The following is a 22,654-nucleotide window of genomic DNA, read 5'->3' on the forward strand; positions in this document are numbered from 1 at the left end:
AAAAAATTGTATAGAGAAGCAAAAGAAGTCCCTGTATTAGCTTTGTCAAAAAAAGTTGCTGCTATCTGTACTCTGAGTACATCAGCTCTTTATCTAGAGATGGGTAGCACTTTTTGATCAGTATTCCCAAGTCTTTTAGTTGTTTATCTTTATGGTATTGTTAGTATTGTATAAATTGTTCTTCTGGTTCTACTCCATTTTGCATCACTTCATACAAGTCTTCCCAGGTTTTTCTAAAAACCACCCCATTCCCCATTTCTTATAGCATTCCGTCATGTACATATGCTATAACTTGTTTAGCCATTCCCCAAATGATGGATACCCCTTCATTTTCCAATTCTTTGCCACCATAAAAAGAAGTGCTATAAATAATTTTGTGCCCATTGGTCCTTTTACAGCCCTTTTTGATCTCTTTGGAGTATAGACCTGGTAGTGGCATTGCTAAGTCAAAGGTTTTTAAGCATAGCTGCAAATTGCTTTCCAGAATGGCTAGAACAGTTCACAGTTTCACAGACAGTGCATTGATGTGCCTGTTCTCCACCCTTCCTTGCCTCAGCTTTTTAAATTTTTGTTTTTCGTAAACTTTGCCAATCTGATAGATGTGAGGTGGCACCTCAGAGTTATTTTAATATGCATTTATCTAATCAGTAATTATTTTTATAATCTTTTTTTTTGGTGGGGTAATGGGGGTTAAGTGACTTGCCCAGGGTCACACAGCTAGTAAATGTCAAGTGTCTGAGGCTGGATTTGAACTCAGGTCCTCTTGAATCCAGGATCAGTGCTTTATCCACTGTGCCACCTAGCTGCCCCCTCATTAATTATTTTTATATGTTTATTGATAGCTTGATTTCTTCCTCTGAAAACTGCCTATTTATATTCTTTGACCATCTATCAGTTGGGGAAATGGGTCTTATTCTTATAAATTTGACTCAGTTCCCTATACATCTTTTTTTTTTTTAAGTGAGGCAATTGGGGTTAAGTGACTTGCCCAGGGTCACACAGCTAGTAAGTGTTAAGTGTCTGAGGCCGGATTTGAACTCAGGTCCTCCTGACTCCAGGGCTAGTGCTCTATCCACTGTGCCACCTAGCTGCCCCCCCCATCTTAATAATGAGATCTTTATCAGAGACACACTGCAATTCTCCCGACCACCTCCCTACACGCACCCTAATTTCCCACTTATCTAATTATTTTAGTCACTTGGTTTTTTTATACAAAATTTTAAACAATTATATAATCAAAATTGTCCATTATCCTTCCTAATCTTGTTTGGTCATGAACTCTTCCCTATCCATAAATCTGACAGGTAATTTCTTCCATGCTCCACTAATTTGCTTGTGATATCACCCTTTACGTCTAAATTATCTACTCATTTGGAACTTTTATTGGCATATATATATATATATATATATACATATACTCACATATACATGCATACACATATGGTATACATGTGGGTTTATATATGCCTACATATGTGTATGTGTGTGTATATATATGTATACGTATAGATAGATAGATAGATAGATAGATAGATAGATAGATAGATAGATAGATAGATAGATAGATAGATAGGTGGATAACATGAGATGTTGATCTAAACCGCAGCCAGGGTTTTAACACAAATAGGAAGAAAGGTCTAAAATATCTGCTTATTTATCCAAATCCTGCATCAGGTCCTTACTAGGTCTCTGACCTTGTCTTTGTCACTGAATCTCTCTAGGCCTCAGTTACCTCATCAGTAAAATGAGGGGGTTGGAATTGACGGCTTCTGAAGTATTTTCTTACTATGTACCTAGGATAATGTGACTCTGACCTCATCTCCATTCTCCAAGAGTGCTGAGCAGTACCATGCTTATCTTTGCTTCCCTGCAGACCCTCTGCAGGACAGCTTTTACTCTCATATCTTCATATAGTAATGATTCTGCTAACGGGTGGAACATCGCTTTGTCTGAATTTAATAATCCTGTGTCTTTCCTTATTAAGGAATAGTAGCGATCACAAATTGGGTTCCATATAAGTTGGTGAGAAGTATAGGAAATGATAGCAGAAAAAAATAAATAAATGCCTTTCTTTAAAAACACAGGTATTGCTGACTACCTCTTCCGGTGTAAGGAAGCCATGGGGAAATTTGAGTCTCTTGTACACCAGATTCATAAAAATTCTGAAGATATCGCATCTAGGCTTGCATTAATAGAAGCAGCAAATCTCTTTAAATTCTCAGCTCCTAAAAATGATAAAGAACTTCCTGGTAGGTTTGACCTTTTATTTCTCTATTTTCTGAATGAAATAACCTTTTGCTATAACTTTGTCCTTTTTTTTTTATTTTATTTTATTTTTTTTTTGTGGGGCAATGAGGGTTAAGTGACTTGCCCAGGGTCACACAGCTAGTAAGTGTCACATATCTGAGGCTGGATTTGAGCTCAGGTACTCCTGACTCCAGGGTCGGTGCTCTATCCACTGCACCACCTAGCTGCCCCCAAAGCTTTTGTTAAAGAATCTTATACTATTCTTGTGGAGAAGATGGAGAGGTATAAGTTGGACAGGAATCCAGTCAGATGGCTTCAGAACTCGGATGACCAAACAGAAAGGGGAGAACTGAACCCCAGGAATCTGACCTTGGTCAAAAGGAATTTGACAGACCAGAGCATTGTGATGAATCTAACAAGATGAATTAGGGATCAATAGGAAGTTGTACACACAGGCACAAAAACTGAACCACGCAAGTACAAAATAGATGGCAGCTGTGCTACCAGCTCAGTGTGAGCCAAGTATGTGATGTGACATCCTGAAGGGGTGCACAAAGAGAGGCCTAACTTCCAGGAACAGGGAGGTGAGAGCCCCCCAAACCTCCTCTGGAGTACTGGGCTTACTTTTGGGTACCATGGTTTAAGAAAGTAATTTATAAGCTGCAAAGTGTCCGGAAGACAACAACTAGGAGGGTGAAAGACCTTGACGCTGTGTTATGTGAGTGTCGGTGCTTACTATGTGCCAGTTACTGTGCTAAATGCTAGGGATCCAGATCCTCGCAGACAAGACAGTCCCTACCCTCAAGGAGCTTACATTCTAGTGGGAAAAGACAATGCCTATAAGCAGGACTTGAGAAGGAAGAGTCTGGAGAGTGAGTCCAGAGTGAAGTATGGCTGGGATGTTTTCTAAAATGGTCCCTGGAGGAATTGTTGATCAAGAGAGCAGATGTCAGGGTGGAGATTTCTCTGGGGTGGGAAGGTGGTAGGTGAGGAGGAAGAGGAAGATAAAGAGGAGGAGGAAGAGGAGAAAGGAGATGGCATGTTCAGCTGGCTGCTGATGTCCTTCCCAAATCTCAGGTTCTAGGAATACCGTTTGTACTCAAGTTGGAAGCTTTTGTTGTTTTGGACACACTTGTAGTATCAAGAATGACCATATTACCAAACGTTGGCTTATCCTTGAATATGGAGGGATGGTTCATTGTCCAGGGACCTTTAGATTAGTCGGTAAGAAATGAAAGGATGACCGATAGCTCCCTGGGCTCACCCAGAGGCCAAAGACCATAAACGATTGATTTCTGTACACATGGATGGGCTCTTTTTTTGTTTTTTGTTTTTTTAGTGAGGCAATAGGGGTTAAGTGACTTGCCCAGGGTCACACAGCTAGTAAGTGTTAAGTGTCTGAGGCTGGATTTGAACTCAGGTCCTCCTGACTCCAGGGCCGGTGCTCTACCCACTGCACCACCTAGCTGCCCCCCCTTACACAAATAGAAAGGTAGAGCTTAGATTCTGTTGGGGGAGGTGGGGATGTCAGATGCTCACAGATCAGTAAATCCAGGATACATGCAAAGTCAATAGCCTAATGTGTGAATGAATGGATGTTTGAATAAGTGAATGAGAGTTGTTGTATCAAATGAGATTGTATATGTTAGCTGTAATTTTTTTTTTTTGTGGGGCAGTGGGAGTTAAGTGACTTGCCCAGGGTCACACAGCTAGTAAGTGTCAAGTGTCTGAGGCCGGATTTGAACTCAGGTCCTCCTGAATCCAGGGCCGGTGTTTTATCCACTGCGACACCTAGCTGCCCCCTGTTAACTGTCATTTTAAGAGAATGTGAGAATAAAGGTAGAGGGATGATGAACTTGTGCTAGCTGGGAGTCAGTTACCCAGGAGGAAACAAACAGGAAAATGGGGTCTTCAGTGGAAGACTTGCAACAAGGCCTCAGATCAGACTCTCCCACATAGAAAACAGATTAAGTTGTTTTCTAAAGGAAAAGATGTTGTTTTCTCTCTCCCACGGCTTTCAAAAGAATTGCTTTCGCAGAAATTATTTTTTAGTTGTAAAGATGTGAGGCTTTTTTAATGGAATTGCTTCACTTTAAAAAAATGATCATAACATTTTCTTTGAAAAATTATTAATGAATATAATCAGTTTTATAACAAAAAATAACTAAAAGGACATTAAAGTTTTCTGTTATTAATATATAATGGTAAACTGGGGACCTCTTTTGCAGGTGTGAAGGAATTCTTTGAATCTATTGAACGGGAAAGAGCCAAAGATGTGGAGCATATGGTCAGAAAATACCTGGCCATAGGACCGCTGCTGACCAAAGTGGAGGGCCTAGTGATCCACACAAACACGGGCCGAGCCCCCAAACTGGCTCACTACTATTTGTATTGGGAAAACAAAATTTACGATGTCTTGACAAGATTAGTCCTAAAGTAAGTGAATCTCCTCAAAACCTTGGTCTAGCTTATTTAAGTTATTTTATTTGTAAACTCTTGCTTCTACATTGGGACCTAGCAGGCATCTCTTGCCCTCTTAGTGTGATTCCATGGAGCTTGAGAGATGGGACCCGCCTTCCTACCTTGAAATCGTGGGTCCAGACCCCCTGGACTTCACAGAAATGAACCCCTGGTGCCAAGGACGTTCACAACTCTCTGAGCATGAGACTTCAATGACTGGGCTTGACATACTCAGCTTTCTGATTTCCTTGTCCATCCTTCCTTTGCTTCATGGAGAATTGACTATAAAAACGAGTGCTGGTAGCCCAACTAAGGCTGTTTTTTCTTTCTCCCCCGCCAGGAATTTGCAGTCATTCAACAGCTTAGTTCTTGGGAATGTCCCTTTATTCCAAACTGAAACAATTTTAAGTGCTCCAGAGATAATCCTTCATCCCAGTGCAAACGAGATAGACAAATTGTGCGTCCACTGTGTCAGAGACTGTGTAGAAGTCACTAAGGTGAGTACTGGGATGGCCTCATAACTGCCTTCTAGCCTTAAATCCCGTGTCTGTTTTTAGATTGACCAAGTCTGGTCTTCATGTACCCACTTGTTTCTTTTTTCCTTTCAAAGAGGTCTCATTTGGGGAGGGTGGGGGTACAGCCTGGCATCAGATTGACGTTGTACCCCAGATGACATCATTCACAGTCAGGAATTCTTTTGTGTGTCCTGGACCCCATGGGCAAGTTAGTTTGGTGAACCCTATGGACTCCTTCTCAGAGGGTTTTTTGTTTTGTTTTTCTTTTTTGTTTGTATTTTTATGGGGCAATGAGGGTTAAGTGACTTGCCCAGGGTCACAAGGCTAGTAAGTGTCAAGTGTCTGAGGCCGGGTTTGAACTCAGGTCCTTCTGACTCTAAGGTTGGTGCTCAGAGTTGCATTTTTTTTTTCTTTTTAGTGAGGCAACTGGGGTTAAGTAACTTGCCCAGGGTCACACAGCTAGTAAGTGTGTCTGAGGTCGGATTTGAACTCAGGTACTCCTGACTCCAGGGCCGGTGCTCTATTCACTGTGCTATCTAGCTGCCCAGAGTTGTATTCTTAAATAATTGAATTTGTTGAATTTCTGTTAGAGGTTAGTAAAAATAAACTTGTTACTTTTTTTCTCATCCAAGTTCATGGGCCACTCTTCTCCGCCTCCCTCTCCCCCACCTTAAGAATCTATGTTCTTGGGGCAGCTAGATGGCACAGTGGATAGAGCACCGGCCCTGGAGTCAGGAGTACCTGAGTTCAAATCCGGCCTCAGACACTTAACACTTACTAGCTGTGTGACCCTAGGCAAGTCACTTAACCCCAATTGCCTCACTAAAAAAAAAAAAAAAAGAATCTATGTTCTTAATAAATAAAATTCATTTGTCAGCATTAAAACCAATGGGGGGGGGAGCAGCTAGATAGCACAGTGGTAAAGCACCGGCCCTGGATTCAGGAGTACCTGAGTTCAAATCCGGCCTCAGACACTTGACACTTACTAGCTGTGTGACCCTGGGCAAGTCACTTAACCCTCATTGCCCTACAAAAAACAAAAACAAAAACAAAAACAAAACCAATGGGGGGGGCAGCTAGGTGGTGCAGTGGATAGAGCACCAGCTCTGGATTCAGGAGGACCTGAGTTCAAATATGGCCTCAGACACTTGACACTTACTAGCTGTGTGACCCTGGGCAAGTCACTTAACCCTAACTGCCTCACCAAAAAACAAAAACCCAAAAGCAATGAGGGGGGTGGGGTGGGGTGGGGTGGGGAGGGGGGCAGCTAGGTGGCACAGTGGATAAAGCATCGGCCCTGGATTCAGGAGGACCTGAGTTCTGGTCTAGCCTCAGATACTTGACACTTAATAGCTGTGTGACCCTGGGCAAGTCACTTAACCCTCATCGCCCAACAAAACAAATAAAGCAATGACGACCTCAAAGCCTGTGCCCCAACACCTTTTCTCCTCTTTCCCCTGCATCTCTAGCATTTTGTCCGATGGATGAATGGTAGCTGCATCGAATGTCCCCCCCAGAAAGGCGAGGAGGAGGAACTCGTCACAGTGAGTTTTTACGACGACGTGTTCATGAACCCTCAGATCATGGAGCAGGCCATCATGATCCCCCAGAATGTGCATCGGGTCCTGGTCAACCTCATGAAGTACCTGCACAAGTGGAAGCGCTACCGCCCCCTGTGGAAGCTGGACAAGGCCATCGTCATGGAGAAGTTTGCAGCCAAGAAGCCCCCCTGCGTGGCCTACGACGACAAGCTGCAGTTCTACTCGAAGATAGCCAACGAAGTGACGCGGCAGTCCCTGATCAAGGACGAGCAGTGCATCCGCCTCCAGCTGGGGCCGCTGGCCTACACGGTGCAGGAGAGCGCCAAGTCCTGGGTGGTGTCCCTGGGGAGGCTTCTTAGCGAGTCGGCCAAGGAAGAGCTCTTCCTGCTGCACGAGGAGCTCGAGGTACGCGCTTGTTCTGCTCCCCTTTCTGGGAGCCATTTCAGACATCCTAGTCTTCTTTTCTCGCTCACGATGCCCACAGGCTCGCACTCCCAACCTTTTCTTTACAGACGATGGCCAAAAATCTCAAGAGGCCGCCCACCAGTCTGGAGGATCTCAAATTTGTCCTTGCGACGATCGCCGACATTAGAAGCCAGTCGTTTTCAGTGGAGCTGAGATTTAGGGATATTCAGGAGAGATACCGGACCATGGCGATGTACGACCTCTATGTAAGTGACGCCGTGGGACTGGCCCACACAGCCAGGACTGTTTTCAGAAAGACGGTGGATGGTGTGCGGTTCTCCCGCCCCCAGGTCCCATCATCTTAGTGTCCTTGTTGGGTACAGCCTTAGGCATTCGCATATTGCCTCCTCCGCTAGTTTGTGAGCCCTTCTAGGGCAGGGCCTCTCTTTTGTCTCTCTTTGGCTCCCGGGTGCTTAGCACAGTGCCGGCACACAGTAGGTGCTTCATAAATGCTTACTGACTGTCAGGGACCTCTTTGGCAGTCTGACGAAGCCATTCTCAGAATCATGCTTTTGTTGTTGTTGTTTTTAAATTTAGAGTGGAAGGAAATGCTGAATTTCAGTTAGAGTTTGGGGGAAATAAAGATCGGATTTTTTTTTCTTCGTCTGAGTTTATGGACGCTCTCCCTCTCCTCAAATCTATCCATAGACCAGGTTAAGAACCAGAGAGAGGGAAAGTATGGGAAGGGGGAAGGAGGAGGAGGAAGAGGAGGAGGAGGAGGAGACAGTGAGAAAGATGAAAGAGAGATCATGGAGGAGAGGAGGAGGAGGGAGGGAGGAGAGAGGAAGGTAGAGAAGGAGAGAGAGAGAGACAGGAGAACGGAGGGAGATACAAAGTAAAGAATGGAAGGCAGATTGCGGAGGACCTTTCGGTGAAATGACAATTTTGGTAAAAAAAAAAATACGAGAGAGAGAGAGAGAGAGAGAGAGAGAGAGAGAGAGAGAGAGAGAGAGAGAGAAAGAAACTGTGCCTTGACTTCATTTGTGTCCTCAGTAGCTACATTGGGCTGGATAGAATGCATAGTGGGTGATCAGTAAAAGGTCACTAGGTGGCGCCATAGTGCACAGAGCGCTGGGCTTAGAGTTAGGCCGTCTCATCTTCCTGATTTCCAGTCTGGACACAGACAATTATTAGTCGTGTGACCCTGGGCAAGTCACTTCATCCTGTTGGTTTCAGTTTCCTCATGTGTAAAATGAGCTGGAAAAGAAAATGGCAGTATCTCTGCCAAGAAAACCCCAAATGGGGTCAGGAAGAGTCAGACAGGACTGAAAACGACTGACCACCACCACCAGGTGATCAGTAACCTGTTAATTAATTGACTATGTTTGTCTGTTGGCCTTGCTACCAACACAGCATTAACTTAGAGGAGTTAGGAGTCCCTGCCCCGAGTCGCCCCCACCCCATCCTACCTGTGTGCCTTTGGTATATTCACAGTCTTCTTCTGTTTTTGAGGCACCATCTCCTCTGCTAGAAAATGGAGGTGATGGTACTGCTAGTAGTACCTGTCTCCCAGGGAGAGCACTTTACAGACCCCAGAGCTCCGAGGAGTGGGATGTCATGTTCTCACTCACAGTAACAGGTGCTGGACAGAGTTAAGGCAAAAACTCTATTGCGGAGTGCACATGAAGTACCTGCACAAGTGGAAGCGCTACCGCCCCCTGTGGAAGCTGGACAAGGCCATCGTCATGGAGAAGTTTGCAGCTGTTCAAGCCCCATTTAGGGCGAAATGCAAAGTTTATTCTTTAAGTGAATGTAGATGTTCAACAGTCCCTTAGCTGTTCTTCTCTTTTTATCAATCAACAAATATTTATTAAGTGCCTACTATGTGCTGGGTAATGGGGATACAAAGAGAAAAAAGTCTTTGCTCTCAAGGAATTTCCACTTTACTGGGGCAGAGCGGTGGTGCAATAACCCGTGTCTCTAAGTGAATACAAATATGTGCAAAGTAATTTCACTTGGGGAAGGGTGATGAGGAAAGACTTCCTGTGGGAGGTGGTACTTGAAGGATCTCAAGGGGCAGAGGTGAGGAGGGAAAGCATTCCAGGCATGGGGGACAGTCAGTGCAAAGGCACGGCAATGGGAGATGAGAGGTGGTGTGTGACGAAAGGCAAACAGTCCAATTGGGGCAGAATGTAGTGTGGACAAAGAGCAATAACATTGTCAAGAAAGGCAGGAGTTGGGGGCAGCTAGGTGGTACAGTGGATAAAGCACCGACCCTGGATTCAGGAGGACCTGAGTTCAAATTCAGTCTCAGACACTTGACACTTACTAGCTGTGTGACCCTGGGCAAGTCACTTAACCCTCATTGCCCCACAAAAACAAAAACAACAAAAACAAAAAGAAGGGAGGAAGTCTAGACTCAGATGGTGGAAGGGTTGAAAGGCCAGACAAAGGAGTTTATATTTTTTATAGGGTGGGAGAGATTAGCAGAACTCTGATGTTGTGACTGAACTCACTGCTCTCTTGTGGGGCTTTGGGGACATGACTTCCAGTCCCTTAGCTGGGGGTGCACTGGCCAGCACATAGCAGAAATAATGTAAGTGGCAAACCTGACTCTGTCCAGGTTGTTGGAGCTCAAACCATGGTTGGAACAGTCCTTCATGCAGCATGTCCTGGGATTCTGTGCAGCCAGGACCAGAAAATAAGTCCTGACTGAAGAATGAGAGGGTCAGGAAGTAAGCCCCTATTGGAGGCAGGTACTCCGAAGACTTTCCCATCGATTCTATGCCTTGTTTCTCACCAGCCTAGTGAAGCGGAGGGAGAACTAGCTTCCCAAATTGAGGACATATGGAAAAACCTGTTTGCCGAATCAGTGGAAGTTGAACACTGTCTGGGGGGGATAAAGAAGACATTTACAGAGGTACTTTTTTGGTTTTACATTGTAAGTACAAAGATAGAAAAAGGAAAAATGAAGGGATGGGCTCTGGCTCTGGCACAGTGGAACAAGCCTGGGGCAGCACAGTGTGGAGTGGACTAATGTACAGGCAGTCAAGAAGACTCAGATTTGGGGGCAACTGGGTGGCACAGTGGATAAAGCACCGGCCCTGGATGCAGGAGGACCTGAGTTCAAATCCGGCCTCAGACCCATGACACTTTCTAGCTATGTGACCCTGGGCAAGTCATTTAACCCTCATTTCCCCACCAAAAAATAAAATAAAATAAAGAAGACTTAGATTCAAATCCTGCCTCAGGTCCTAGCTGCCTGACCTTAGGAAAGTCATTTAACCTTTCTGGGTTTCCATTTCTTCATCCTGAAAATGGAGATAGAATATAAAACGGGGTTGTTTTGAGGATTAAACGACCTCATGGGAGTGCTTTTCAAATCTTGAAGCTAAAAATATTACCTTTTAATCCTTCTAGGCCTCAGTTTCCACATCTGTAACATGAGAGCAGTGATGCATTCCCCTGATCCCTCAATAGTTATGCGAGGAGAGTGCTTAAATCTTCTTTAAAAAAAGCAACTTTAGGGCAGCTAGGTGGCACAGTGGATAGAGCACCAGCCCTGAATTCAGGAGGACCTGAGTTCAAATCCGGCCTCAGACACTTAACACTTACTAGCTGTGTGACCCTGGGCAAGTCACTTAACCCCAATTGCTTCACCAAAAAAAAAAAAGCAACTTTAAAAACTGTCAGATGTTATGCAAATGGGAGGTATTCTCATCATCATTATGATAACTAATGGTCCAAGTTGCTTTTTTTCAGATCACTCGCACTGAAATTGCTGACTACAGCCACGAGATAAAGGACTTTGCGAGACGTTTTTATAGGGAAGGCCCTGGTTCTGTTGGTGAGGATCTCGATAAAGGTGAGGAAATGGCTGGACATGCTTGAGATACTCAAGTGGGTTATGGGTCAGAATTTTATGGGAGAAACAGTCATGAAATCACCAGATAGTTTTCCAGGCACAGAAGTATTTCTCTGATCTCATTTTCTGAGATACTTATAATAGATGTCAATATGGAACCCAAGAGTCAAGTTGTCAGTAAGCATTTATGAAATGCCTACTATGTGCCATACACTGTTCTCACTCCTAGTCTACTGGGAGATTCAACATGCAGATAGTTGTCTATAAACAAGATTATACGGGATACATTGGAGATAATCACCAGAAGAAAACCACTAGCATCGAGGGAGATTGGAGTCACCTTCTTGTAGGAGGTGAAATTTTCAATGAGATTTGAGGGAAGCCAAGAGAGTGAGGAGGCAAGACTAGGAGGGTGAGAACTCTAGGTATGGGACACAGCCAGGGAAAATCCTCAGAGTTGGCAGGTGGAGTATCTGAGGCAAGGAGCAGCCCTGGTTGTGATTGGGAACTTCATGAACCTCTTTTCAGGGATGGAACTCTTAGCTGTGTTTGAGAAGGAGCTGGTGAAGCATGAAAGAAACCGTCAGGAGCTGGCTAACGCGGAAAAGCTCTTTGACCTTCCAATTACGATGTACCCGGAGCTGTTGCAAGTACAGAGGGAAATAGCCGGGCTGAGGCAAATCTATGACATTTATCATGCACAGAAGGCAAGTGACCCCCGTGGGTGGGTGGAGAAAAGCTGGGAATACCCGAGCTTCGCAGACATTAGGCTCACCCCAAGACCAGGACGGGGCTTCCCGATCTTTGTTTTCTAAGACTTTCTATTTTCTTTTCTTGGAGCTGGGAGGTGGGGTGGGATAAAGGGCTGTGTGCTGCGCAAACCAGGCCTTGGCTTGTAGATCCCAGGGAGTAAGTCAGAGGTCATCTTGACGCTTCATGTGGATAATCATCAAGATGATTCAGGCTATTGTCGGCACCAGAGATGTCCAACTCATGGTAACTCTGAGCGCTGCCTCAATCAGATGAAAATGTAATTGGGAAACATTTAACAGAATGAAAAAAATACAATACAACATAGATAATGTTATTTTGAGGTTTTCCAAGTCAACATGTGCCCCCACTCCTCCCTGCCAGGAATCCTTATCTGAGTTTGACACCACTTGTCTACACTAACCCCCCCTCCCCAAAATAGTTGAAATGCAAAAAATATAGTCAGCTCTTTTTTCTGGTATCATGTGGATTATAAAATGCATGCATACATCATATGTTTTAACTAAATTCAGTCACATCAGTGTGAGTTTAGCCCACAATACAGAGCCAAGCAGTTTGGGAGTTGGAATTGCTACCAAGCCCAACCAGTACCTTGGACAGGGATAACTAGAGCATCCCCAGCAGTTGGTTGGGAAGCCTTTACTTGCAGACTTCGCGTAGGGGTAAAAGGTCATTTCCCTTGGCAGCCCAGTTAGGAAGTTCTTCCTGACATCCAGCCTAAATCCAGTTCCTGGTATCCTCCACTGAGGCCTGGGCATAAGCAGAACAAGGCTATTCTCTCTTTCCCTGTCAGGACTGGGAGAGGAGCCTCAATTCCTCTTAATTCAAATCCACAAACATCTGCCTGGCTGCTGTGGATGGAGCACCGTGTGAAAGGTTATGGGAGAAGTCTCAGTTTAAATAAGGAATGGATTCTAAGCTAATAGAGTGCGCAGTCTAGTTTTGTAAGCCTGTTGGGCTAAGATTTACTATTGAGAAGATAACTGACATTTACATAGAGCTTTAAAGTTTGCAGAGTACTTTATATGCGGTGATTGTTTTAAAAAAACATCCTTTTGGGGGTGGCTAGGTGGAGCAGTGGATAGAGCACCAGCCCTGGAGTCAGGAGGAACTGAGTTCAAATCAGACCTCAGACACTTGACACTTACTAGCTGTGTGACCCTGGGGAAGTCACTTAAGCTCAGTTGCCTCACCCCAAAAACCCCCACAAAAAACAAACAAAAAAACCCATTCATTTTTGCCTCTTTGGAAGCTCAAAAACCTTGTTTTTTAGGCCTGTTGCTTATTGTTCTTCCTTATAATGGGCATGCGCTTGTGAAGCTCAAACCCAGAAATTTTTATTTTTTTTTTTGGCAGGGCAATGAGGGTTAAGTGACCTAGCTGCCCCAGAAACCTTTTTTTTTTTTTTAGTGAGGCAATTGGGGTTAAGTGACTAGCCCAGGGTCACACAGCTAGTAAGTGTTAAGTGTCTGAGGCCGGATTTGAACTCAGGTACTCCTGACTCCAGAGCCGGTGCTCTATCCACTGCGCCACCTAGCTGCCCCATGAAATCTTTTTTTTTTTTTTAAATTATAAGTGAAAAAAAAATGACAGTGAAAATTAGATTTTTCTATTAAATTTATGTTGGTTGTCCAAAGGATATCTTGTTGACTGGACTGCTGTGTTTCCACAGGCTGCCAAAGAGGAATGGTCTCAGACCCTGTGGGTTAATCTGAACGTCCAGTTTCTTCAGGAAGGAATTGAGAACTACCTCAGAGCCCTTAGAAAACTTCCCCGGCAGGTGCGAAGCCTGACAGTCGCCTTTTACTTGGAAACTAGAATGAAGGCGTTTAAAGATTCCATTCCTTTGCTTCTGGACTTGAAGAATGAAGCTTTAAGAGAGAGGTCTGTTCTATTCCATTGTAGGCCTTCAATTTTAAACACCCCCCTCCCCCACCACAATTTACAGATGAAGAAACTGACAGTGTATATGACATTCAGCCACAGTGGTCCCCTATCTCTGTACTGAGGCTGATATTGCAGATTGCCATTAATCTGAGTTCAGCCACCCAGAGTGTTTTTGTTTATGTCTTTATAATATTTATGTCTCCTACTTGTGTTTTCTTTACCTTCCATTAGTTCATACTGGTCTTCCCATGTTTCTCCCTGTTCCTCAATTTTTGGACTTCATTCCTTATAGCTCAATGGGGCTTATAAAGATCATGGGAGTTATTGATTAGAGCTGAATGGGACCTTAGGGGTCATCCAGTCCAACCCCGAGGCCCTGAGAGATTCTGGGACTTGCCCAAGGTTATATGGATAGTACATGGAAGAGGCAAGATTTGAATTCAGGTCCTCTGACTCTAAATTCAGTGCTCTTTCCACTGTAATAATATTTCATCCTATTTCACATGCCACAGATTGTTCAACCATTCCTTGACTCAAGGGCATTCACCTTGTTCTGAGTTTTAGGGGAATAAACATGCTTAAAAAGTGCTACTAAAACATTTTCTTCACACGGGCCTTTTCTTTCTGTCTTTGGCCTCCTTGGAGTATATATCTGCTAGTGGGATCTCCAGATCAAAGGATTTTGGTTACTTTTAAAAAGCTTAATTCCAAATTACTTTCCCGAATGGTTAAACCTTGCCTGTATTTCTGCAGCTCCTATAAGATTGATATTTACATAATTTGTCATTTTCACCAATTTGCTGTATGTGAGGTGGAACATCAGTTCTTTTGATGTGTGTTTCTCTTATTAAAAGTGATTTGGGGGGCAGGTAGGTGGCGCAGTGGATAGAGTACCAGCCCTGGAGTCAGGAGTACCTGAGTTCAAATCCGGCCTCAGACACTTAACACTTACTAGCTGTGTGACCCTGGGCAAGTCACTTAACCCCAATTGCCTCACTAAAAAAAAAATGTGATTTGGAATAGTCTCTCAAATGCTTGTTAATATTTTACATGCCTTCACATTCTTTGATGACTGATCCATGGGGGAATGGCTCTTGGCTGGATGAACTTCTTCTAGTGGCCTTCAGTAGACCAAGTGAGGTGGGTGGTGGGGCTAGGTCAGGGTTGCCTTTTTTAAGTCATGAATCACAATAGCACAAAGACTCAAGGGATCTGAGAGTAGAGGACAGGGTAGAGTTGGACTCATTAACTATAGTATAAACATTGGGAAGGGAAGAAATTGAAGGCAGAGCAAAAGTGATGGTCTGGGAGAACACTGAGGGATAGAAGGGCTAGCTATGACAGTGAGGACTGGGAATAGTTTTAGGAAAAGTTATAGTGGTTAGGATCAAAAGGGCTTCACAAAAGTGACCAGAATTCTTGTGGGTTATGCTGAGGTGAAGGGTGTGACCTGTGTCAGTAAGTCATCGTTTATGTCGAGGCACTGTGCTAAGTGCTGGGAATATAAAGACAGTCAAGGAGCTCACAGTCTAATGAGGGAGACAATGTGCAAATAATTCTGTACAAACATGCTATATATATGTGTGTACATATGTGTACACACACACACTGAATCATAAGCCCATATACAAGCACAATAGAAGACAGATTGGGTCTAGTGTTAGCAGCCTTTCTTGTAGATGAGGTCCCAATAGCATGATATTTGTCTTTTTTTTCTTTTTCTTTTTTTAAAAATAGCATGATATTTTAGCATTTGCTCTTGAACTGGGTCCTGGTGGTGAGAAACTGAGGGTGAGGGGTTCTGTTTCTGGACTGGGCTCAGTATAGCATCAGAGGTTTAGCTTTGGTTCCAGCCTGGTGGTAATGGTTTCAGGGAGTTGGGGTATTGAGGGGCAAACAGGAGCAGGGAAGAGGCCAGGGAAACTGTTCACAGTAAACAAGAACATCACCCTGCAGGTCCTCTGGGTATGACTCCCTTGAGTCATGGCGGCTCTCCTAACCGAAGAATTATCGTTGCATGATCATTCAGTTCTGCCTCCAGCCTCTTCCACACTCACTCCCCCTCCTCCCAGTGCCTTGTACATAGTGGGCACTTAGTATTTGTGTAAATGAATGACACTGTTTGCATCAATTACAAAAGACTTAGCTGTGCAAATAATGGTTCAATTTCAGACACTGGAAAGAACTTATGGAAAAGACTGGCATATTTTTTGAGATGACAGATACATTCACTCTAGAAAACATGTTTGCCATGGAACTCCACAAACATACAGATGTCATCCAAGAGATTGTGGTTGCTGCTGTCAAGGAAATCACCATTGAGAAGGTGAGGGTTCTGATTTCCAAATCTACAACCCCAGAAGAATGTATTTCTGTTCTAAGAGAAACCATTTGATTCCTATTATTCCTGATTTTTGTTGTAGTTCAGTTGTTTCATTTGTGGCCCCATTTGGGGTTTTCTTGGCTGGATGCTGGAGTGATTTGCCGTTTCCTTCTCCAGCTCATTTTATAGATGAGGACTCTGTACACTATGGCGCTACCTAGCTGTCATCATTCCTGATACTCATTCAGAAAACACACTTTCTTTCTTTCTTTCTTTCTTTCTTTCTTTCTTTCTTTCTTTCTTTCTTTCTTTCTTTCTTTCTTTCTTTCTTTCTCTCTCTCTCTCTCTCTCTCTCTCTCTCTCTCTCTCTCTCTCTCTCTCTCTCTCTCTTTCTTCCTTCCTTCCTTCCTTTTTTTTTTTTTTGCAGGGGCAATGAGGGTTAAGTGACTTGCCCAGGGTCACACAGCTAGTAAGTGTCAAGTGTCTGAGGCCACATTTGAACTCAGGTCCTCCTGAATCCAGGGCCTGTGCTTTATCCACTGCACCATCTAGCTGCCCCCAACACAATTTCTTGATCTGAATGTTTACTTTTGTACATGTTGTATTTCCCCAGCTCCCTTGAGGGTAAGGAATTTTGTGTGTGTGTGTTTGAGGCATTTGGGGTTAAATGACTTGCCCAGGGTCACACAGCTAGTAAGTGTTAAGTGTCTGAGGCCAGATTTGAAGTCAGGTCCTCCTTACTCCAGGACCAGTGCTCTATCCATTGTGCCACCTAGGTGCCCCAGGAATTTTGTTCTTTAAAAACATTTTAAAATTTTTGTTTGACTTTTTTCCCCTGGTACCTACCATAGTGATTTTCACATGGTAGGGGCTCAAGACGTCCTTGGTAAATGGAATTGCATTGAACTTTACCTTTGATTGCTCTGAATAATAGAACAAGAATGTGTCAGAACTGACACTAATGGCTAGAGGTGAGCATTGCAAGCTCTTCACAGCCTGGTCCTGCCTTCCCAGCTGTATTCTGCATGATTCCTCCCATTTTGCAGTCCAGACAAACTGGCCTTTGTGCCTGTTCATGCAGGACATTCTGTCTCCCATCTCTGGGTCTTTGACAGCCTGGCTGTCCCTCTGCTTAGAGGGCCCTCCTCTTTCACCTCAGGCTCCTTCACACTAAGCTCCAGCATGACCTTCTGTGGCAGGCTGCCTTTCCTGGGCCCCCTTCTCCCTCCTCAGCTTACTTTAGATTTGTTTTGTTTACATTTGGCCTACAATGGTATCTATGTGTGTGTTGTGCCCCACCCCCCCACATGAGGTCTTCAGGGGGTTGAGACTGTGTGTATCCCTAGCAACTAGCGCACAGTGGGCACTTCATAGCCTTGAGCGATTGACCCATTCTTTTTTTATATCCACCAACAGGGTGTCAAGGACATATTAGACACATGGGAAAATATGAAATTTTCTGTCATCAAGTACTTTAAAGGAACTCAAGAGCGAGGATACATTTTGGGAGCAGTAGATGACATCATTCAGTGCCTCGATGACAATACTGTCAATCTCCAGAGCATTTCAGGAAGCAGATTTGTGGGGCCCTTTCTGTCAACTGTTCACAAATGGGAAAAAACTCTCTCCTTAATTGGTGAAGTTATTGAGGTAAGGAAAGAAGATCCAGGCGGGGCTCACGTGATGAGGTTTGATAGGGGCAATGAAGGGCATACTACTGCTCCTATAACCACCACCACCTCCCATTTATATAGTGCCTACTGTATGCCCAGGCACTGCTCTAAGTACTTCACAAAGATCTCCTTTTAGCCTCACAACCACCTGGGAAGTAGCTGCTGTTATTACTCCCATTCTATGGAGGAGGAAACTGAGGCAAACAGGAAAAGGGACTTGCCCAGGGTCACGCAGCTAATAAATGTCTGAGGTCAGATTGGAACTCAGAACTTAGAGGAATTTTTTTATAGTGCTGGTATTGGGGGAGGGGATGACATTTTCCTTGTAAGCTAATTGTGTTCTGTTAAGTTTTCTCTGTGTGTGATGGTTATGCTTTTGGGTACAATTTAATTTGAACTTGACCTCACTTACTTTACTGAGAACATCTAGGCTGTAGGAGATGATTTTTTTTCCACAACTCCTCTCCTCCATTTCTCTAAACATACCCATGTCTTCATCTTTCCTTCCTTCCTTCCTTCCTTCCTTCCTTCCTTCCTTCCTTCCTTCCTTCCTTCCTTCCTTCCTTCCTTCCTTCCTTCCTTCCTTCCTCCCTTCCTCCCTTCCTTCCTTCCTCCCTTCCTTCCTTCCTCCCTCCCTTCCTTCCTCCCTCCCTTCCTTCCTTCCTTCCTTCCTTCCTTCCTTCCTTCCTTCCTTCCTTCCTTCCTCCATTCCTTCCTTCCTTCCTTCCTTCCTTCCTTCCTTCCTTCCTTCCTTCCTTCCTTCCTTCCTTCCTTCCTTCCTTCCTTCCTTCCTTCCTTCCTTCCTTCCTTCCTTCCTTCCTCCTTTCCTTCCTTCCTTTCTCCCTTCTTTCCTTCCTTCTCTCTTATCTTGATGAATAAATGAATAGAAAATCATTTAATAGGTGATTACTGTGTTTCAAGAACTGGGCTAAACATAGTGGGGGGTGACTATGAATAGAGACCCTGAGACAGTCCTCCCCTCAAGGAGCTCACCCTCCAAAAAGAGAAGACCCATAGGAAAGTTCAATTGTGGTGCTGACAGAAAACCCTGGACGTCCTTCTGGGTCAGTGACCAAGCGGATGGCAAGGCCTGGAGGCATCCAGAAATGAGGAGGCATTCTCTATTGAGACTGGCCTCCAAGTGGCGCCCTTGCTGCCCCCCTTCCTGCCTCCTCTAAGGCCTTTCCATCCCCCATCCCCTCTCTCATTCCTCTTGAGTTTTTTCCTGACTCCCAGGAGAACCTTGGTGGCCGTCTGGTGCCCTTAAAGCCTTTGTCATCCTGGTTGTCTTCCTCTGGATCTTTTCCAGTTTACCACTGTCCTAAGAAATAGGGCTTCCATAACCAGGCACGTGACAGATGTGGTCTGCCCAGGGTAGAAGCACAGGGACAGCTTCCTCCCCCACTCCACTTAATTACCAAAATGATTTCCCTAAGGGCAGGTCTGACTGAGTCATTCCTCTACTCTGTAAACTTCTGTGGCTCCCCAGGACATCCCCCAGGATAAAACATAATAAACTCTTCTATAATGCCTTTCATAACCTGTCCCCAACCTACTTTTTTTTTTTTTTCAGGCTGTACTATCATATTCTCCTTCCTTCATTGTGTGGTCCAACCACTGTTGGCCTTCTTGCAGTTCACAGTATGGTCCATATATCAGCTCACTGTCTTTGTACTAGCTGCACCACCCCCCCCCCCCCCACCAGAATGCACTCCCATCTCACCTTGGCCTCTTAGAATCCTTTGTTGCTTTCAAAACTCTGCTTACCTGAAATCTACATGAAGCTTTTACTGATACCTCCTCCCTATCACTGAGTCATAATGAATTTTTGGTCCACTAAGACTCCCAGATCTTTTTCAAAACCATTGCTTTTTTTTTTTTTTGGTGGGGCAATGGGGGTTAAGTGACTTGCCAAGGTCACACAGCTAGTAAGTGTCAAGTGTCTGGGGCCAGATTTGAACTCAGGTCCTCCTGAATCCAGGGCCGGTGCTTTATCCATTGCACCACCTAGCTGCCCCAGAACAATTGCTTTTTATCCATACCTCTTCCATCTTGTAGTCAGTCAGTCAATCAGTCAGTCAGTTAATAAACATCTAGAGTGCCTGAAGGGAGGTAGTTTGAGATTAAGGCTGTGCAGGTAGGTTGGAAGTAGATTATAGGAGGCCTTAAACCCAAGAGTTGGTACCTTATTTGGTAGCTAGTGGAGAAGTGCTGAAGATTTGCAAGATACTTCACAGTCTGGCTACTGCCTAGCACTGTAGCTTTGTTTCATAAGAGCTGCTCCCATATGCTCTGTCTTCTAGCCAAACTGGACTCATTGCTGCCCCCATTCTTGTCTTGCCTTGCTTTTGTTCCCCACTCTTAGACTGTGTTCTCCTTTATCTCACACTCTGGACACCCTTTTTTCCTTCAAGACCCAACTTGGGTCACCTCCTCTAGGAAGCCTTCCTTGATCACCTTTTCCCCCCAGCTGTAAGTGATTTCTTCCACCTCACTTTTCTCATCACACTTTGAACTCATTTATCATTCCTTATATGTTCTGTCTTGTATTATAGTTCTTTGTGTACATGTCTTTCTCTTTTATTTGGGGTGCTGCCATGAATAGAGTGTCAGGCCTAGAATCAGGAAGAATTTACTTCAGTTCTACTGTCAGATACTTACTAGCTGTGTGACCCTGGGCAAGTCACTTGCCTTCTGTGTGCTTTACTTTCCTCATCTATAAGATGGGGACCTACCCCCCCAGGGTTGTTGTGAGGATCAAATGAGATGATAATTATAAAGCACTTAGCACAGTCCCTGGAACATAGCAAGTCCTCTATAAATGTTGGCTCTAGCAATTGTGATTTGACTTGAAGACCCCTAAGGATAGAATTTGGTTTCATCTTTTTGTGCCTATGACCCAGCAATACTTCGTCTCTTGTAGATGTTGAGTAAATATTTATTGAATTAAATAACAAACAAATAATTAAATAAATAAAAATTAAATGAAAATATAGAATAAAATAATAAAATGTCTAATGGAGTTTTATGGTCACAAAGTACCAATAAATAAACTCATTGTTTCATAACATCTATCTCAAGGGGTTCTTGAGAAGCCCAAATGAAATAATCTATGTAAAGTGCATTGTTAATCTTGAAGTCCTATATACATGTCTGCTATCATCATTATCATTCATTACTTATTGTATTAATACTTATCATAGCCTTATTACTATCTATACTTTACTAGATTCATTTTGTGAATATACAGAATACATAGTTCTGTGCTAGTAATAATGTCGGATACTTCTAGATTTGGATGTTGGTCCAGAGGAAGTGGATGTATCTTGAAAGCATATTTATTGGTGGGGATATACGAGCACAGCTACCAGACGAGGCAAAGAAATTTGACAACATCGACAGAGTCTTTAAAAGGGCAAGTAACCTAATAATGATTAATAGTTAATTATTATTATCTTGCTAATAATTAAAAAGATGCACATTCAAGCAACTTTTATGTACCACTTCAAATCCACTCAAATTGGCAAATAAAGAATTTAAAGCAACCAAACTCATTGCTCAGAGTTTGTGTAGAAAAAGATGCACTTATACATTGCTGGTGGAATTGTAAAGTCATAGAAACTTGGTGACGAGTGATCTGGCAGTATATAGTAAGAGGTGCTAATCTAATCATACCCTTTGACCCAGTGATTCCATTAATGGCGGGGTGGGGGGGGAAGGGATATCCTAAAAGTATTATTAAAAGCAAAAGTAAAAAAGAAATCTATGTGTGAAAAGATTTTTCAAAGTAGCATTATATGTAATTTTTAAAAGATGCAACCTAAATGTTCAACATTAGGAGACTAGTTAAATAAATTGTGAAACATTAATATACTTGAACACTATAATTACATTAAGATCAACAAGTGTGAGGAATATAAAGAAATCTAGAAAGACCATAATGAAATAATATAAAGTTTAAAAAAAAGCAGAGCTGGAAAAATGGACAATGAGAAGAGGAAATAAATTATTATAAAGGGATTAAAAATCCTGATGGGAACTTAAAGAGGATTGAAAAGTATTTTTTATCACTTAATAATACAGAAAAGGGCAATAAATAGACAACTTCTCTTTTAGTCGTGATCAGGGTAGAAAGAAAACTATCTGAGATTCATTTTCTTCTTTTTTGGTGTGTTTGACTCTGCATTTCTGTGGATTTTTTTCTTTGTCTTGCTTTTTTTCTGGGGGGGGGAAGAGCTCAGATTTGTGAGTTTATGGGTGAAGGGTCCCCCTCATGAGGGCAGATAACACAACTGCTTTGCAGCTTCTAATCCAAGAGAGGCTAAGGAGCATACTGGGGGTTCTGCAGCCAGGAGAATTCAGAAGTGGGACTTGGAGCGGGGTCTTCCTAGTCCTGAGCCAGCTCTCTTTCCACTCCTTAGGCTGCTGCCTCTTGTAGTTTGTGTGGTGTTTAGTAAAAAGGAATTGGGAATTTAGCAACTGATCTGAAACTTGAAGCATTTTGAATGAATTGAGTTTGTGCATCTCATCTTCTTTGGATACTAACCTGGTTGTGGGCACAAAGTCTTCAGTTCCATTGGTTATTGCATATACTGGTGGGTTTGGCCCTGGTGGTGGTCACTAAGTTTTCCCTTGCTTTATCCCCTGGTCACTGACTCCACACCTGAATGAGGGGTCTTGAAGATGCCTACTTTGGCCACAAAGGGGCAGCTGGTCAATAGAAGGTTGTTGTTCAGTCGTGTCTGACTCTTTGTGACCCCATGGACCATACTGTCCATGGGGTTTTCTTGGCAAAGATACTGGAACTGTTTTCCATTTCCTTCTCCAGAGGGTTAAGGCAAACAGAAATTAAGTGACTTGACCAGGGTCATACAACTAGTAAGTGTCTGAGTCCATGTCAGTAGCATCATCTTCCTAAGTCGAAGGATGGAATTTAAAAAAACATTAATTACATATGCATTTGATTG

The 22,654-nt window shown here is 43.5% G+C and overlaps 1 protein-coding gene across 1 annotated transcript in view; it reads left to right on the forward strand.

Annotated features, from left to right (window-relative positions):
- Nucleotides 1–22,654, forward strand: part of DNAH10 (dynein axonemal heavy chain 10) — a 139,153-nt gene that overhangs the window by 40,778 nt on the left and 75,721 nt on the right. The window contains exons 17-28 of the mRNA XM_043979641.1: nt 2,085–2,249; nt 4,476–4,683; nt 5,048–5,204; nt 6,692–7,168; nt 7,276–7,434; nt 9,972–10,088; nt 10,931–11,033; nt 11,562–11,740; nt 13,477–13,688; nt 15,864–16,017; nt 17,431–17,664; nt 20,980–21,102. Of these exons, the coding sequence (XP_043835576.1) occupies nt 2,085–2,249; nt 4,476–4,683; nt 5,048–5,204; nt 6,692–7,168; nt 7,276–7,434; nt 9,972–10,088; nt 10,931–11,033; nt 11,562–11,740; nt 13,477–13,688; nt 15,864–16,017; nt 17,431–17,664; nt 20,980–21,102 (2,288 nt within the window). The remainder of the gene's footprint in view (nt 1–2,084; nt 2,250–4,475; nt 4,684–5,047; nt 5,205–6,691; nt 7,169–7,275; nt 7,435–9,971; nt 10,089–10,930; nt 11,034–11,561; nt 11,741–13,476; nt 13,689–15,863; nt 16,018–17,430; nt 17,665–20,979; nt 21,103–22,654) is intronic.

The sequence above is a fragment of the Dromiciops gliroides genome, chromosome 1 (genome assembly GCF_019393635.1).
Source record: "Dromiciops gliroides isolate mDroGli1 chromosome 1, mDroGli1.pri, whole genome shotgun sequence".
In the NCBI taxonomy this organism is placed as follows: domain Eukaryota; kingdom Metazoa; phylum Chordata; class Mammalia; order Microbiotheria; family Microbiotheriidae; genus Dromiciops; species Dromiciops gliroides.